At 36.4% G+C, this 16,565-nt stretch overlaps 1 protein-coding gene across 1 annotated transcript in view; it reads left to right on the top strand.

Moving 5' to 3' along the window:
- LOC122838804 (collagen alpha-1(XXIV) chain) overlaps positions 1 to 16,565 on the top strand; it is an 80,197-nt gene that overhangs the window by 20,316 nt on the left and 43,316 nt on the right. Inside the window, exons 5-14 of the mRNA XM_044129759.1 lie at positions 2,264 to 2,317; positions 4,336 to 4,389; positions 7,029 to 7,082; positions 8,672 to 8,716; positions 9,373 to 9,426; positions 9,712 to 9,756; positions 12,156 to 12,209; positions 13,956 to 14,000; positions 14,522 to 14,575; positions 15,122 to 15,166. Of these exons, the coding sequence (XP_043985694.1) occupies positions 2,264 to 2,317; positions 4,336 to 4,389; positions 7,029 to 7,082; positions 8,672 to 8,716; positions 9,373 to 9,426; positions 9,712 to 9,756; positions 12,156 to 12,209; positions 13,956 to 14,000; positions 14,522 to 14,575; positions 15,122 to 15,166 (504 nt within the window). The remainder of the gene's footprint in view (positions 1 to 2,263; positions 2,318 to 4,335; positions 4,390 to 7,028; positions 7,083 to 8,671; positions 8,717 to 9,372; positions 9,427 to 9,711; positions 9,757 to 12,155; positions 12,210 to 13,955; positions 14,001 to 14,521; positions 14,576 to 15,121; positions 15,167 to 16,565) is intronic.

The raw sequence follows: 16,565 nt of genomic DNA, 5'->3' as shown, positions 1-16,565 counted from the left end.
ACACATTAGGATGAAATAATTCACATAACTCAGGAAACATTGAACTACTGCTGAGCATCAACATTAAAAGAACTATACTGTACCAGCTGCAACCAGCAGCTGCATTTAAACTAGATACATCTTCACTCTGATCTCCAGACTTCTCTTTAAGCATCTGCCAAGGCTGTCATGATGCAATGCTGCAATAATGCCATGAGCCCCAAGGGACTTCAGGAAACCAAACACAACACAGTGTGTTGAATGGATAGGTTCACTTCTGGTTGCTCCTCTTCCTCAAATAGCATCTTCTTCGTGGATCTTTTATCAGAAGGAATTTTCTGTAAATCTCTACACTGTATAAGCATTTCTGTAATGCTTTTAAAAAGCAGAAAAGGCTTGAAGGGAGAGAGGCTGGCAGACAGGAAAGCATGTCTACTACTAAAAATTAATAAATAACTTGGCTCCTTCAAGGCCTACCCTAAGCCCCAAAGGCTACATCATAAAGTAAAACCAGAGTGTAGCTTGAGATCATTCTGTAGTGAAAAGCTATTACGTGTGTTGTGGCTGACTCTCTGATGTCTGATTGTAAAAATTATCCTAGTTTAATCCTGTGAATCACAGCATACCACTTTACGTGGCCCTTTGTGATGAGGAGCAGACTAGTTATAGTTTAGTTTTAATTAGTCAAAACTGGATTGTATAAGTCAGGGGTGCACAAAGTCTGTCCTCAAGGTCCGGCATCCTGCATGTTTTAGTTCTCTCCTTGGTTTAACACACCTGGATCCAATAATGGCTCATTAGAAGGCCTAAGAAGAACATTGACATGCTGAAAAGGTTGTTAGAACTATTTTAATTCTTGTTCTAGTTTTTATAATCTAATTTCTGAGAGCGTGTTTTGGTACATGCTCTTAGAAAGCATAGTTTTCCATTGGATCTTGAGATGTGTCTGTTTGGTCAGGCTGTGAGAGAGTAAGGTATAAAACAGCTACCAGGAAGGATTTACAGAGTGCAGCTGAGTTATTCTGTTTTATCGCTTTATGATTTCAACCTCTGTCTGTTAGGAAAGATCGTGGGTTTGGAAATATTGGTAACATTTCTGTGAGAATACACATGCACATTTCTATGGCATGCTCAATTTTATTTTGTTTTAAAATAATAGTTAAGCCCTGTTTTACCATAACTGTTATCTCACACAGTAGAGTGAGGTTTACTCTCCTCCCAACATAAACAATATCAGATTGCTCTTCATTGCTATTCTTCTATATTCCAATACATAACCCTTGAAGAAAAATACAAATCACAAAATTCTGATCTGTGCATGTTTATGTACCTTTTGAATTATCTTTTAGATCATTGCTATTAAAAAATACATTCACACCTATTGTCTGCCTCACTACATTGAAAAGGCAAACATTGAATTTTCTTTCACATGTAACAATAATTTTATTCAAGGATGTTAAACATTTTATTCTATCACTGCATTAACACAATAGCAGAAGAGTTTAACATGATCTTGCCACCTGTAAGATCAGGGTAGCTGATACAACTATACTAACTATTTAATTAATCAGACTATCTGCTGTGGTAAGAAGTTCTCATTCAGCTGTATAATGGAAATGTTACTCTTTTTGATTGCTTCAGTTTTTATAAAAGAGTGCTGGAGCTTCTTAGATTTTTACACTGCCATCATTAGTGTTATTTGCTGCCGTTAGGGTTATTTGTAAGTGAAAAGTGTAGCAGTCTTTTTTCCCCAAATATTTCTATCTGCTGATTGGTGTTTCACAGATGGAAAACCAGCTCAGTATTCTTCCTGTCACTCTTCTGTTATATTAAAAAGCCCTTAAGATGAAATAATGGCATTACACAAAAAATTTGAGATTTTCAAATTGTACCTATTTAAAACCTCAAAGCAATTTTTTATTTATTTTTTCCCCCACCAGGGGGTCTTTTTGTGGGCTCTAGTGTCCCTTATGACAGTATGCTGACACGAAAGGGTGAGAGAGAGGGGGAAAGACATGCGGCAAATGTCGGCGGGTCCGGGAATCAAACTTGCGACGGCCACGTCGAGGACTGAAGGCCTCCAAATGTGGGTTGCCACCACAGCACGCCCACCTCAAAGCAATTTAACTATGAAGTCCAGACCATACCTGATTGTGGGCCTTTTCCATATTGATCCAATGAAAAAGCTTCTTAATAGAACTATGATACCTCACTTATGTTGATTTCATCTACATAATGAAAAAAAATTAATATGTTATATTATTTTATTTTGATTTTGGTCTAGGGTCCAACTGGTTCTCATGGAAAACCTGGACAACCTGGACCACCGGGGCCAAAGGTGAGAACTGCTCTACAGTAAGAGAGAGAGAGAGAAACGTTCCTCACAAGGAAATAGTAATTTTTTCACAAACATATATCCTTTGGGAGGGTTTCCATTATAATTGCTGCTTCACTTCACATGTGAAAACATGAATAAGCCCAAAGTCCCATCCATTACAATGACGTATGCACATCTCTTAAATTTACCAAATCAATCTTCGAGGACTTCTGTAACTTTATGTCACAAATGTTTGACTTTATAATCTCAGAAAGATACAAATATTATCTTTCTGATAATATTTGTTTCAAGTTCCTGGAGCTTGATGCCTCCATTTGTTTTAAATGTTTTTCTGCTCCAACACAGCAGATTATCAGTGGTTATCGGTCTTCTGCAATACTTGATGGCATGATGAGGATGTAAGGCAATTATTAGAATAAGGTGTACTAGAGCAGAAAGATCTAAAATATGAAGACCAGATCAACCAATGATAAGACCAATGGTTCTTAGCGATTCATTAGACCACATTGTGGTGATGTCAGAGGCTCATAAAACTGTCTCATTAATCCTTCACTCTAACAAAAATGTAGAAACAGTTTTTATTATAGTGCAAATGAGTTAAATTATGGCGACTGACGAGATCAACATGCTGCTCTCTGAGGACAAGAGATTAACCCAGACACAGCCAGATGTTGCTAGCAGCTGAGATAATGAGGCAATGTGTCGCCATTGTGTGACAGGAAAGAAGAAAAACTTTGTTGATGGAATAGATTGTAAACCATCAAGAAGGTAGGGGGCCTAGACTTGATTGTGGGTGTTTGTGGTTTGCCACAATGCATAATGTCAGTTTCAGCTTTTAAGACACACACTTAATAAAATAAATAGGAAGAGAAAAAGCAGGAAACATGTCTGGCGAGTTTTCTTCCAGTGTGGGAACAGATATGTCGGTACAACTACGCAAGGATGTGGGTAGCCTCAAGCAGATGTTTGTGGTAGCAGTTTTTCTAGATGGATGCCACAGAGAGGCTGCACCATGCAATCAGTGGTATACGAAGCAAGCCATGCTGCAGGCAGAGAAATAAAAGATCAGTCTGTGTTCAGCTCTAACATTGTTAAACAGATTTATCGTCACCTTTAGTTTTAAACACAACATAGATTTAAAAGTAGGAATTATCAGATGTTTTAGATCCTGTAAAATAAAACAGCGGTGCTAGATGGTTTTCTTCTGAGTCTCTTCTGACATTTTTGATTCACTAGGCATACACGGCTCAGCTATACTCAATTATTGCGCAATACTTGTCCACCTGCTGACTAGCTGTTCCTGCCAGCTGTACGCCCACATTTATGAAGACAAATTGAAAGTTTGTCTAATTCTGTAATGATTAGTTGATGAGTCAGTCTGACTCCCTGGAACTCAAGCACTAAAGGGAATAAGAGAGAGTTTGACTCGGTTAGAGAGACTATCACTCACTGAAATATGTTGTGAACACGAGCAGAGGAGTTGGCTGACTGCATGAGATGTTCAAACAGTCCACTTTGGACTTAAAAGAGCCTGTCAGTGGGCTTCACGCGTTGCTGACTGTTGTTCAAACAGGACAGAGTTTTGGTTTTTGGGTTGTCTGCCTCGCTGGGAGAGTGTCAAACTGTGGTTACATGATTCTCAGAATCTGGTTGATGTTAAATTGTTTTTGGGGAAATTCTGAGTCTTGGAAGGAACTATGTTTAGAAGGTAGGGGGTCTAATATACATGTGGAGTAAATAAGCAAGGGAATTTCAGAGCAGGCATTGAACACCTGATAGATATCAGTACATTTCTTTATAGCTTTGGAAACATTGTGAGATAAGTTACGATAACTTGCTTCATGTCACTATGTTAAGGGTTAAAGTTTTGTTGAATAAGAGAGTAGATCTTTTTGCATAAATTTGCAGTAGTTGGAGTTTTGTAATGTGTGTGAAGGTTTAAAATGCTTCCCTGGTCTTCAACTTTTTCCCACTGTTCCTGAAAACCAGCTGACATTGTGACCTTTTTTCTATTCCAGGGTTCAAAAGGAGACCCAGGTCTCTCTCCAGGCCAAGCTTCGCCAGGGCAAAAGGTAAAAAAAAAAAATCTTTGATGAATATTAAGAGCAAGTACATTTGTTGACACAAAGATGAACAAAAGTAAACAACTGAATCAATTACTTCACCAGAAAAAGGCCCAGACCTGAATCTGACTTAAAATCCTGACGGGAGAAAGATTCGTAAAATTTTTTTCAAAGAACACTGGATCATTTTTCCAAGTCAAGATGTGGCATGCAGTCCTATTATTAGTTTAAGTATATGTGTACTAATGTAGCAACATTATTTTATTTACAACCCCAAAGGTTTTAAATAGCTTCTGTATCTGATGATCAGACCACCAAGGTCCCAGCCTTTGGTCATTGCTTTGGTCGCTCCCACAAGTAAAATGGTGTGTACTTGTCAAGGCTATTGTCAGACCCCAAAGTGCTTCACACGACATTCAGTTATTCAACAGTTCATGCACATCTTGCACAAGAACACAACGACAGAGACAGACAGACAACCCACAGATCGAGGGACGAACTGCCATCACTATCGCCATCATCGTCCCACTAGTGATGAGATGGTGCCTGATCGGGCTCCGTGGGTAAAAGCTCAGTCATCAGGTTCTGACCAGTGGATCCAACCTCCATGCATGGTGTCACCAAAGATGTTCTCCAGAGGCCATGTCCAGGCGAGGGAACACTGCTCCATAAAGAGTTTGCTGGCTGCATTTTGTCTGATCCCTCACCTAGAACCTGTTTGCCATGGTCGAACCCACACAACGTTTAACTGCTTTCCTCTCAGGATCATTCTGTCACTCAGTTTCAACATTGGCCTTTGCTTATATGAACTTTAACTAATCCATTTTCATAGCCAAAACAAGCTTACTCTACAGTATAATGCAAGGTAAACTTTTTAACAAGCCAACACAGTCTGACACAAATAGCAAAAATTTATTTATAACATTGTTTCATGTTAAGTATTTACTTTATTTCATGCTTTACTACTTCAGTTTATTTTGTGTGTCTTTTCTCCTTTTTATAAGAACTTCTTATTCCCTCATTTAACATTTCTGAATCATCCTGCTAACACTGATCTGCATGGCGTCACCACAGCTGTTTTCTCTTATTGCGTCGCTCCATCCTCGTTTTATTTTCGTCCAAACATCATGAAAGTAATGATTTTCCTGAGCAGCACGGCTAAGTATCTTGAACTAATTACATGCATCCTGATTCCATCGAGTTCAACACTTTCTGTACTCAAAAAAGAAGAAAAAAAATTACCAGAAGTTATTTTGCCTTGTAATACTTCCTTGATAGCAAGACATTAAAGTTAAATTAGTTACAAACAAAATTTTAGTGTTGTATTTATGAGATGTCATTGCACTGTCATATTAATGAGGTATTTAAAAAATAAAACCCTGAATATTGAAATACTAACATAGTACATATTCTGCCTCTTTCTGCAGGGGAAATAAATGTTTTTAATAAAATGATGCTGTTTGGAAAATGAGACCCTCTGCACTCTGCTTGGGGTTCCCATTGGCCACTGTGTGCAATGCTAGACAGTTAGAGACAAATGTATCACTCAAGCTGCTGCTGCTTTAAAGTGGTAGTCATGCCGTTATCGAATTTTAGACTGGGCCTTTCACCTCTTCGACTATTAGGAACCCAAACACATCCTTCTTTCTCATAATGACTGACTGTATTCACAATGTCTTTTTATCTCCATGATTAAAAGCCAAAATCATTCCAGCATTGAGAAGCAGCGTTGTTTAAAATACATACAACAGATGGAGAAACACTAACTTTAGTGTTATTTGCTATTTTCTTCAGTTTTTTTTTTTTTTTTTTTTTTTTACTAGTGAGTAATGCATTTTACTCCTTTAGCTTTTAAATAGTCTATGATTAAAAATTATTTGCTTTAATTAATTTGGTGGCAGTACTTATGTCATCGCATTTATGAATTCATACAAAGATGTAAAAATTATTCTCTATTTTCTCCAAAATTGTTAACAAAAATCCATTGAAAGCAAACTACAATAATCTGGAGAGGGCGGCCCAAAAAGAAAATATCACCTAAGAAAAGTCTAACTAAGGATAACAAACAACTTTTATCTCACAATGAACATTCAGGGGAATTTATACACAAAGGCTATTCTGCAAGAAACGAGGAGGGAAGGGAATAGGAGACTAACAACGATTAAACCAAGGCAACTAATCCAATTCAACAAACAATAACTACAACACACATGTGAAAACTAAAATATCCTAACATCAAAAACGTTTCTAAATGGTTGAACTTAAAGAGATTGGAAGCTTCTCCAGAGTCACGTCTCCTGCTTCCAGCAGCCTAATGGATTGCTCCACTTCCTGGTGTTACATCATAAGCAGTCCTCTCCCACAGCCGCTAATATAAATCTCAGCAAAAAAAATAAATATAACGATTAGCAACCTAAACATATCTAAGTTGTTTACTAAATGTGTGCACCCATATTAGCAAACATCTTTAAGTAGTATTACAGATAAAGGGAAATTATAAATAAGTGTACTGCATAAAAGAAACTAAAGTAAATAAATACTAATATTTAGAAATAACTGAAAGAACTTCCACTGTTGGTTTCATTATTACTTGGTTTTTAATGTGTTTTTGTTAACTTTATGCAATTTGTCTGTGTTTGTGTCAATAGGGTGACAGAGGACCACCTGGTTCACCTGGGCCAAAAGGATTTCCAGGACCGCCGGTAGGAATAAATGTGTCTGGTTTTGTGTGTTTTGAGCTGCATTACAGAGAAATGCAGCTCATGCATTTGTGTTGCCATAAAGGCAACAAAACCAACCTTTGAATCAGTAAGAAACTTTGTGATTGCATTTGAGGTTTAGTTGGAATGACACAATTTTAAAGGTGCATATTGTTATGTCATGAAAATCTAATTTTATCAGTCTTAGCTCTTACATTTATTAGGCCCGAGCAGCAAAGCGCTGCGAAGGCCTATTGTTCACATTACAGCCACATACTGGTGTATTTTATTAGAACACGTTAGGCCAACAAATGCAATGTTTTTACAAAAGAAGAAGAGAACCCAAAGCAAATCAGCAGCATCATTAAAACCGAGGAGCACACCTGACAGACCAGGGAGAATTTTAAACCAAAATCATAAGTTTTAAGGAGCTCTGTTCTTCCAAAAATAGAAAAAGGTATAGCACAACTTCAAATCTATAAAAACATAGGTGACTGGTAATCCACAAATCAAGCCTTTGTGAAAGAGAATCTGAGAGAAAGGTAGTGTTTGTTAGCCAAAATGAGACAAGACAAACATGTGGAAGATGGAAGAAGCTAAATGCAAAGTAACACACAAAGAAAACCTCATGGAAGCTACAGAAGAGCTTAGACAAAAGTGGAGTTTATGCATATGTCTGAGAAAAGGTCTAGTCAAAGACCAAGTATTTTACTGTGAGGTTGTGGCATAGCAAAATGTGATCATATGATATGATCACATTTTAAGGCAAAATTTCTTAAATTATTTTATTTAGAAGATTGTTGCTGTAGTTCTTGTCTGGTGTGTCAACATGCATTATACACAGTTGACTCAAATTGTTATCTGTGAGTGTGGTCAGTGTCTGGCTTGAATGGGTTTAGTATTGAAATTGTTTTTGGCTGGGATCACCTAACTTCAGATCGGTTCTGATCGTGATGACAGCTGTGTTATTGTAGTGGGTTCTTGTGCTGCTCACAGTCCTTCCAATGCAGCTGTTTCAGTAATCTACTACTGAAACTTTTATACGTTCCCATAGTTTACAATAACTTTGACCCCTAGGTGACCACATTGGTGTTTACCCTCATTAAACCTAATATACCCACCTGGCTCTGTGCTCTTTACCCTCATGTGCGTTTTTAATTCAGTGTGAAAGTTCATGTGTCACAAGATCTGAAGCACTACATGACAAGTTGCTCTTATTGCTCCAGAAATAAATTGACCAATAGAAATTTTTTGTTGGACGACAATTACGTCAAAACAAAATAATTGGCATAGACTATAAATTAGCTTATAAATTATATAAGCTTATAAAAAGCTTATGTAAAGAATTTGAAAATGGGTTGTGTTTTATGGGTTATGTTTAATATCATTGTAGTTTATTTAGTTTATTTTCTATAATTTTGTACAAATTTTGGCATTTTCTAGAATATTTTCTTGTCTCAAGTCGTCTATCAGCATTGCATAAACAAGTACCCACAAGCTGTTGAGGTTCTTGTAGAACACACCTGTAGACGGTTCTCTGATGTTTTTCTTTGTAAGTATGCTAAAAATATTTTCTTGTTCTAATTTTGAAGGGTCCTAAGGGTTATCAAGGTACACCTGGCCCGCCAGGGGAACAAGTAAGTAATCATTTTTAATTCAAACTGAATTCCAGTTAGTCCCTTCGATTTTCTGTGATTCCACAATAATGGAAATTCACGCAAAATGAACAGTTCCCTGCATTTCTTTGCACTGATGCACAATTGCTAATTTTCCACAGAAACGGTCAAAAACATTGGGTTTATGTGACTGCTTACTCCCATCCCTAGGTGGCAGTATTTCTTACTGATGCTAAACTGCTGCCTCATCCTTATTTGATATCAAGTTATATTTTGTGATGATACTATTTAAGTAAAAATGCAAACACTTATTTGTTTGCACACTATAAAAACTCAGACAGATTGTGTGAATCTAAGGACATCAGCTTGCACAATCCAGTCAGTGTTTTCTTTTATCCTCAGTTTAAATTCCACCAAGCATTTGTTGTCAAAATGCTAACAAATGTGGTTAGTTTTAAAAACAAAAAACCGTAAGAGGGGGATGCTTCGGGCTGGAGCTCTGCAGGAAGCAACAGTTAGCAGACGGGTTGTCTGGACTGAACGGTGTGTGTTTTATTCTTGCAGACAGCAGCAGCAGAAGTCTGTGTTTCTCCTCTTTCAGTTCATCCATTCCACCTAATCTGATTCATTGTTCATTCACGTTCTCTCTCTTGTTCTCACTTTTTTTCTTACTGAAGGGCATACCAGGACCTCCCGGGGAGTCTGGAGCTGCAGGTTACCCTGGCAGGCAGGTGCAGTGAAAAACACAAGAAAAGTTTCTCGATGAATCCATTTTACAGTGAAACATCCCTGATATCTTCTGCTCTGCTGTTCTCTACACTCATTACACTCTCATTTGATTTTAATTTAAATAATTTGAATGCCGATATACTCCCAGGTTTTCATCCAGCTGACAATAGCAATTTTTTATATATATAAGTGTGTATTAAGTGTGGTTAGAATTACACTTTCTGATAATGAGGATGCCTGTTCTTCAAAAATGTGTCTTGTTGATCAAAACCTTGTTTTTCTTTTAGGGCTTAGCTGGGCCACAAGGTAGCCCCGGACCTAAAGGTGTCCGTGTAAGTAGCTTTCCGTTCCCGTTCTGCCCTCTTTTCTTTGGATTAAACACTTTATTTCCTGAAGGGATCAAGACGATGTCAGGTGTTTAACTTTGCTCCATAGAGAAAGATCAGGATAAGACTCGCATTTTCATCATACCGCCTTAGGGGAGTTCTCATGTGAGGGCTAGTGTGACATCGGGTTGTCACTTTGAAGCCTCACTTGTTCTTCTAACTGTAGTTCATTCTTCACAGAGGAATGCCTCCATAAAAAAAAAACAAAAAAAAAACAAGAAAATCAAGGGAGGAGAAGAGGATGAAGGAAAAACAGATTAGAGAAAGTCTGAAAGCAGACAGAGGGGATGTCTAAAAGAGCTGGTGAGAGAAAGGGACTTTATGTGAAAAACTGCAACTGGGAGAAAGAGGATAGCTGGGATTACAGTGTCAGGCTGAGGTTGGCATGGGGAAAAGGACAGAAAGAGCTTTGATAAGGCTGAAGTGGAGGAGAAAGAGACGTGGCCAGTTAGAAACACACTGACATATGCATGGAAAGAACAAAGATGATACAGAACATTTCTGTGCAGCAGTTTGTCAAACCATTGTGTTGCTTTCAACGATGTATTATTTTCCTTTTCTGAAGCTTTTTGTTTACAGTACATTGCAAAAGTATTCATACTTCTTATACTTTCGTAACAGACCAACACAATGTACCATATCACCGTAAAGCGGAAAGAATGTGACAAATGCATGCACACCTGAAGATCTGAAAAGTGTGGAGTGTATTTATATTAGGTTCTCTGAATAATATTATGTGCGACATATTACCTTCATAAGCTTCCTTGCTTATAAATATGGTCTATCTTTGTATAAGCGTGTATTTTCCTGACACTCATAAATCAACAACAACGACCCCGAAGTCGGAATTCACAGAGCAAATCTGTCTCATTATCTAATACAGCTATTATTACAGATAAAATGGAGTAATATGGACGATATTTATTAGAACTTCTGAGGGGTTGCATTTTAGTAAACCAGTGCAAATATTCCATTTGTGTTTGAATGCATATAATGGAAAGAAACATATTGATATTGGTTCATAATATCCTTTATTCAGAACAAAATCAAACAGGCAATCTCATCATTTTCTGATTAGCAGCGTGATATCACTCAGCTTAAGTATCCTGTTTATGATTTTCTATGTCTCGAATTGGAGGAAGGGTCAGCATGTGGATGAAGATCTGGTCAGATGAAACATTTTTAGCTTTTATGCACAATCCTGCTGCTATTGCTATGTAGTAGGATCTCAGTAGAGTTAAATGCAGAACAATTGTTGAAGGAAATGCGTAAAAGGACACAGAAGAGTTGAGATTAGAACAGAGGTTCACCTTCCAGCAGGGCAATAAACTTAAACACACAACTGTTGCTCCAGTGGAATGGTTTAGAATAAAAATATACACGTGAAAGAGTGGCCCAGTCAAATCAAAGAGCAAACATTTCATAGATGTGCAACGCCAAAAGACTTGCAGCTGTGGTTGCAAAAAAAACAGAATTTTACAAAGTATAGATTCAAGGGTGCTAAATATATAAACAAACCACTCTTCTAAGAGTTTTACTTGTTAAAAAAATCTAAAAATTTCCATGTCTACACATGATTCTTTGTGGCTTTGTCTTTAACCGTCACCAAGAATCCCAATGAAACAATAACGTTTTTTGTTGTAAGGTGGAAAGCTGTGCTCCAGTGATGTGGGTGCTTTCACGAAACACTTTATGATCACATGAGTCACTGTTGGCTGCAGCTGTATCCTAACTTTGAAGCTTTATGTATTGCACAGTCGTCATAATGTGCTTCTAATGACTAATCTGAGGATCATCGGGTTTAACGGGCTCATGGTCTGTTAAACTAAATTATGTAAAAACACATTTTGCTCTGGAGCAAAATATTCTTGCTTTCCTTCTTTATTCCTTTTCCTTTTAACAAAGAAATAAAAGAGTGTTTTGGGGAACAGTCCTGAAGTGCTTTGGAGTTGAAACATTACAGATCATTCAAAAGGCTTCCCAATACAAAGGATTTCCAGGAAGAGAGAGTTCCTCTGTAACTGTATCACTTTCTTGGAACAACTGTCCCTGTCACAGATATTTTAAGCACTGTTTCATGGTTTAAAAATTACTTCCAAGTGTTCTTAAGTACTACTTTTTGGCTAGCATTAGCCAACAACTGTAAAACCAACATTTTATTGCTTTTAAAGAATCATTCAATTTTAATTGAAAGAATGTGTTTTGTTAATATAAAACAGGTTTATTTTATATCTGCAATAAAAAAGTTTAGTTTTAATTTTTCCCAATTAAATATTGTTTAAAAGTATTTATGTAATGTGTCCCAGTGTTATGTTATGGCAATGATATGAAATTGTTCGTTTTAGGGTTTCATTGGGCCTCCTGGCATTGCTGGACCACCAGGGCTGGAAGGGGAGAAAGTAAGTGTGTTATGTTTTTAGTAGTCCATGTTTCATACATGCATTAAAATAAAAGGTTTTTTCACAATCTGTCAAGAAATCCGACTTAATTTTGTCATTTTTTAAGGTAAATTACCATTAGCTAAGTCATTTCCATTTGTTAACAACCAGAACAATGAGCAATAGTATATTTTTAGATGTTGTAGTTATTATTATTCTAAAATTCAGAAATTGAAATGTATTAAAATTACTAAAAAGGATTGTCAGGTTGATTCACAACATTTTAGATAATTAGAGACACCTGAGGATTTATTTTAAGGCAACACCTGAAATAGTCTGCTTTCCTTTGTGACATCATAGAAACAAATCACCCAAGATATCAGGAACTCTGGTTTAAATCAATATGCATGAAGTGGGATTAATTGTGCAGATAATGATTTAGCAGTACAAACAAAATGGGAATGTTCTGTTCAGAAAAGAGACAATGGTGGTGCAACATAAAAAGGAATAAGAACATAAAAAAACCCAGATTGCACTTTTGCAAACGCTTTCAGATGTTCTTAATATTTGGAGCGACGTCTTGTGGTCTTCTGAAAGTGAAACAGATGGGTTTTTTTGTGTGCTTTTTTAAAATCATAGTTACATTTGGAGGAAAAGCATAAAAAGTCCATAGATAAAAGAAAATGTAGAAAAGAAATTACCTTGAAGCGTGAAGAAATGAGTGTGAGCAGTTTTTGAAAAATGATAATTGGGTCACCAGGCGATGGTTATCAAAGCTCAGTGTCCTTTTGTCTTTATCTTGGTATGATGCTCAATCAGCTGGCCTTAATCACAGGGACAGGAATACGCTAGAAACCAGCATATTTAAAGGACCACATGAAGGGCTAGCAGCTACTTTGATGTGGCTGGGCTGGAGCTTGTTCATGTAAAGTTCTGACAGTGAGAAGCTTGAAGCTTGAACCTACACTCTGGACCAGCATTCTGGAAATCCTGTTTGATCCGTAAGGAGGAACAGAACTCCAAACTTTCTGAAAAGCTTGTGGAAGAATACACAAGAATACACACACTCCAAATTTAAGGAATGTTAAAAGAATATCTTTCTTTTTTAATTTTTTATTTTGGCATTAAGGGAATATAAATGATTTTGGTAATACTAACCAGGAGATTTTTATTCTGATTTAACATCAGGCAGTAAAAAAGCAGAATGTGTATTTTCTTTATGTATAAATATATTCTTAGAACTGTGTTAAACTTGTAAAAAGTTTTTCTGCAAAAGGTATGTAATCTTGTACATATGCATAATAATAATAATAATAATAATAATAATAATAATAATAATAATAATAATAATAATAATTGATTTTTTTAGCCATATCAAGATATTTCAACTTAATCAAATTAGCAGTTTACATCCACATTACATAGTGGGGTTTTATTCAAGATGTTGTGTTTGATTTGTGCTTGGAAGTCCAGATTTCCCATTTCTAAGCTGGAAAAGAAACAACAAATGCTCACTTGGAAAAATATGACATATGATATAATAAATAAGTAAATAGATAGAAAATTCAGTTTTAGTGTAAATCTACTGTCCAGAGTTGCACATTCATATACGTTTGACTTTTACTAAGCAGCATTTCTTAAATGGATATCTTTTCAGAAGTGATGTGTTTTCTATCGATCTGTTGATCATACCTTCCTATCCCTGCAGGGTCACGGAGATTCTGGTGCCTTGGAAGGTTTGATTAACTACCTGGTATTGTTTTCTAGGGCATTCCTGGTCCTGTTGGAAAACCTGGCCCAAAAGGAAGACACGTAATACAATTTGTTTTTGATAATTTTTTTGTACTTATTTGTTTTTAGCTGTTTGAGGGTGCGGTGAGTTCTCACTATATTAGTCTGGGAAATCCAATATATTGTTTGTCTTAAAGTGAACACATCCTAGAAACCCTAGTGGAGCAATTTAGATCCACAAACGTGTTAAAGAAGGTGTATTTTGGTACGTACAGGTTTTCTAGGGCTTAAATTGGAAATAATTCCTGGTACATTGTAAAGGGTACAAATACATTTTCTGGGTTTGGGCTATTAATCTATTTTATGCATGTATTTTTAAGCAACTAAGCTAAAACAGCCTGTTTTAGTTTAAACATCATCTTCCTCTTGGTGGTGTGTTTGCTTGTCTTTCCCTTCTTGCATAGTGGCCAATAGAAGAGTAGGTCTCATATATTTGGGACTTAAACTCTTATCCATACAAAAAAGAGTGGGATAAACAAGGTGTGTCCTCTTTTGTAAAATTAATAATTTTACTTCTGGTATATTTTCTGCTTCTTCCACAGGGTGTGGTAGGAGACGTCGGGGAAAGGGGGCCACCTGGTCCAGATGGCAGCCAGGTGAGAACGCCAATCTTTGAAGTACCTGTGGATTGGAATTTAAAAATTTATATATTACAAATCTCAGGTGAAATTAAAAAATTGCTGTAAAAGTAAAATGCTTCTTTAATACTCCATTTACTCTAACTCTAACCCAACTTCTGGACTGAACATTATTTCTCCAGTTGGATTCAAACTTTCACTGGACTGGATTCACATTTGTTTCAGAATCTGTTTCTGCTTTTATCATCTTGTATTGTAGGAAACGTTTTTATTTTACAAAATGTGGTTTTAAAATAAGCAATGTTACGTTTAAAGTGTGCACACTTATCTTTATGTTTGTTAATGCCCAAGAGGGGTCTGCTTACAGTTGAATGCATAGAACATAACATTATAACTTATCAAAAGTAGTGCATCTTTTTTTATTATTATTGTTTGTTGGTCTTAATGACAACAGGAATCACAAGGAAAATACGTGATCCAGGGAAATAAATCTTTTGAGATTAATATTATAAGTATGTTTGTGAAATGTTTCTGAAAATTTCTTGTGCTATGATGTTTTAACAGGGGCCTGTTGGTGGTTCTGGTATTACCGGCTTTCCTGGTTTGAGGGTGAGTATAATATTTGTCTTGTTTTCTTCACACTGGTACATTTTTATAGTTTAGATTGAAAGACACCACCAAAACCAGAAACTTACATTGTATAAAAATTTTATAAAAACGTTTTTATTTTATGGTTTAATATTAAATAAAGCTAAACTTTCCTGTTTTGGGTCAGTTATGATAAACAGAAATAGCTATATTTGCTAGATACCAAAATTGAAAAAAGATGATGAATGTCTTTTGTATATTTTCCATTAATCTTGTCCAATTTAGAAGCTTACATACACTAAAATTCCTGTGCCAGAATTGTGAAGCTCAATAAGATCAGATTATCTTTGTGCAAAATCTGTAAATCCCTTTAGGTGCTTCATTCCAATAATTATGTACAAGTAAACATGTCAAATCAAGTCAATCCTAGAACAAAATAAAAAAAACCTTCTGAAGATTCTGGTTGAAGTTGGTGAGAGGGTGTCATTAAACACCATAAAAAGAAAACTCCTGTACCAACACTGACCGAAAGGCCAATCAGTGAGGAAGAAGCCATTACTCAAACAGCAATATACAGAACCCTCAATTAATTACATTCTGAAAGTGACTCAACCGTAACTTTGGAGACGTGTTCTGGAGTCTGATGGAGCTTGCAAATGAGAGAAAACTAACTCAACTGTGCAGTTCAGGGGTGGCAGCATGATGTTGGTTGGGTTGTGGCTGCAGGCGCACTTCACAAGACGGATTGCATCATGAGAAAAGAAAATGAGATAAAAATATTCGGACATCTCTAAACATCAAATTCACACATCAGAGCAAGAGCAATACGGAGATCATGCCTAAGTGGGATCTGTAGACGTTCCCACTGGGTTAACGATGGATGAAAATGTACAACAATTAGAATTTAGACAAGGACAGAAGACGGTAGCAACACAAATTGAGATTTTGGGGTCATCAGATTGTCATGACAACGAGGACCCATAATGTGCATCATGAAGCTGTTTAGAGTTGCGGTTTCCTGTATGCTGATTGGACAGAAGAAGTCCAGAGTTCTCAAAAATGTCAGCTGTAGTCATGAGCTTGTTTGCTAAGGGACAAAATATTAGTGTGGGTGGTGAGGTTTTATGCATGTGCATTTATTTGAATAAATTCAACCTTGTGTACAAAATTCTTGTTTTCAAACTAAAAAATGATCACAACATACTGTAACTATTTGTAGCTCTTTATTTAAGTTATTTATGTAGGTAGAATGAGAGACAAATTGTTTTCATAGCGTCCCTCTCTGACAAGTTTTATGCGTAAAATACTTCTGGCAGACAAAATCAAAATAAACTATAAAAAGATAATTTATGGCAGCATATTCCAAGCACACTGAATGTTGCTGATTTACTATTATTTATTCATTTATTTGCTTTCAAAG

The sequence above is a fragment of the Gambusia affinis genome, linkage group LG10, assembly GCF_019740435.1.
Source record: "Gambusia affinis linkage group LG10, SWU_Gaff_1.0, whole genome shotgun sequence".
Lineage (NCBI taxonomy): Eukaryota > Metazoa > Chordata > Actinopteri > Cyprinodontiformes > Poeciliidae > Gambusia > Gambusia affinis.
This window is presented reverse-complemented; position numbering and strand designations above follow the sequence as displayed.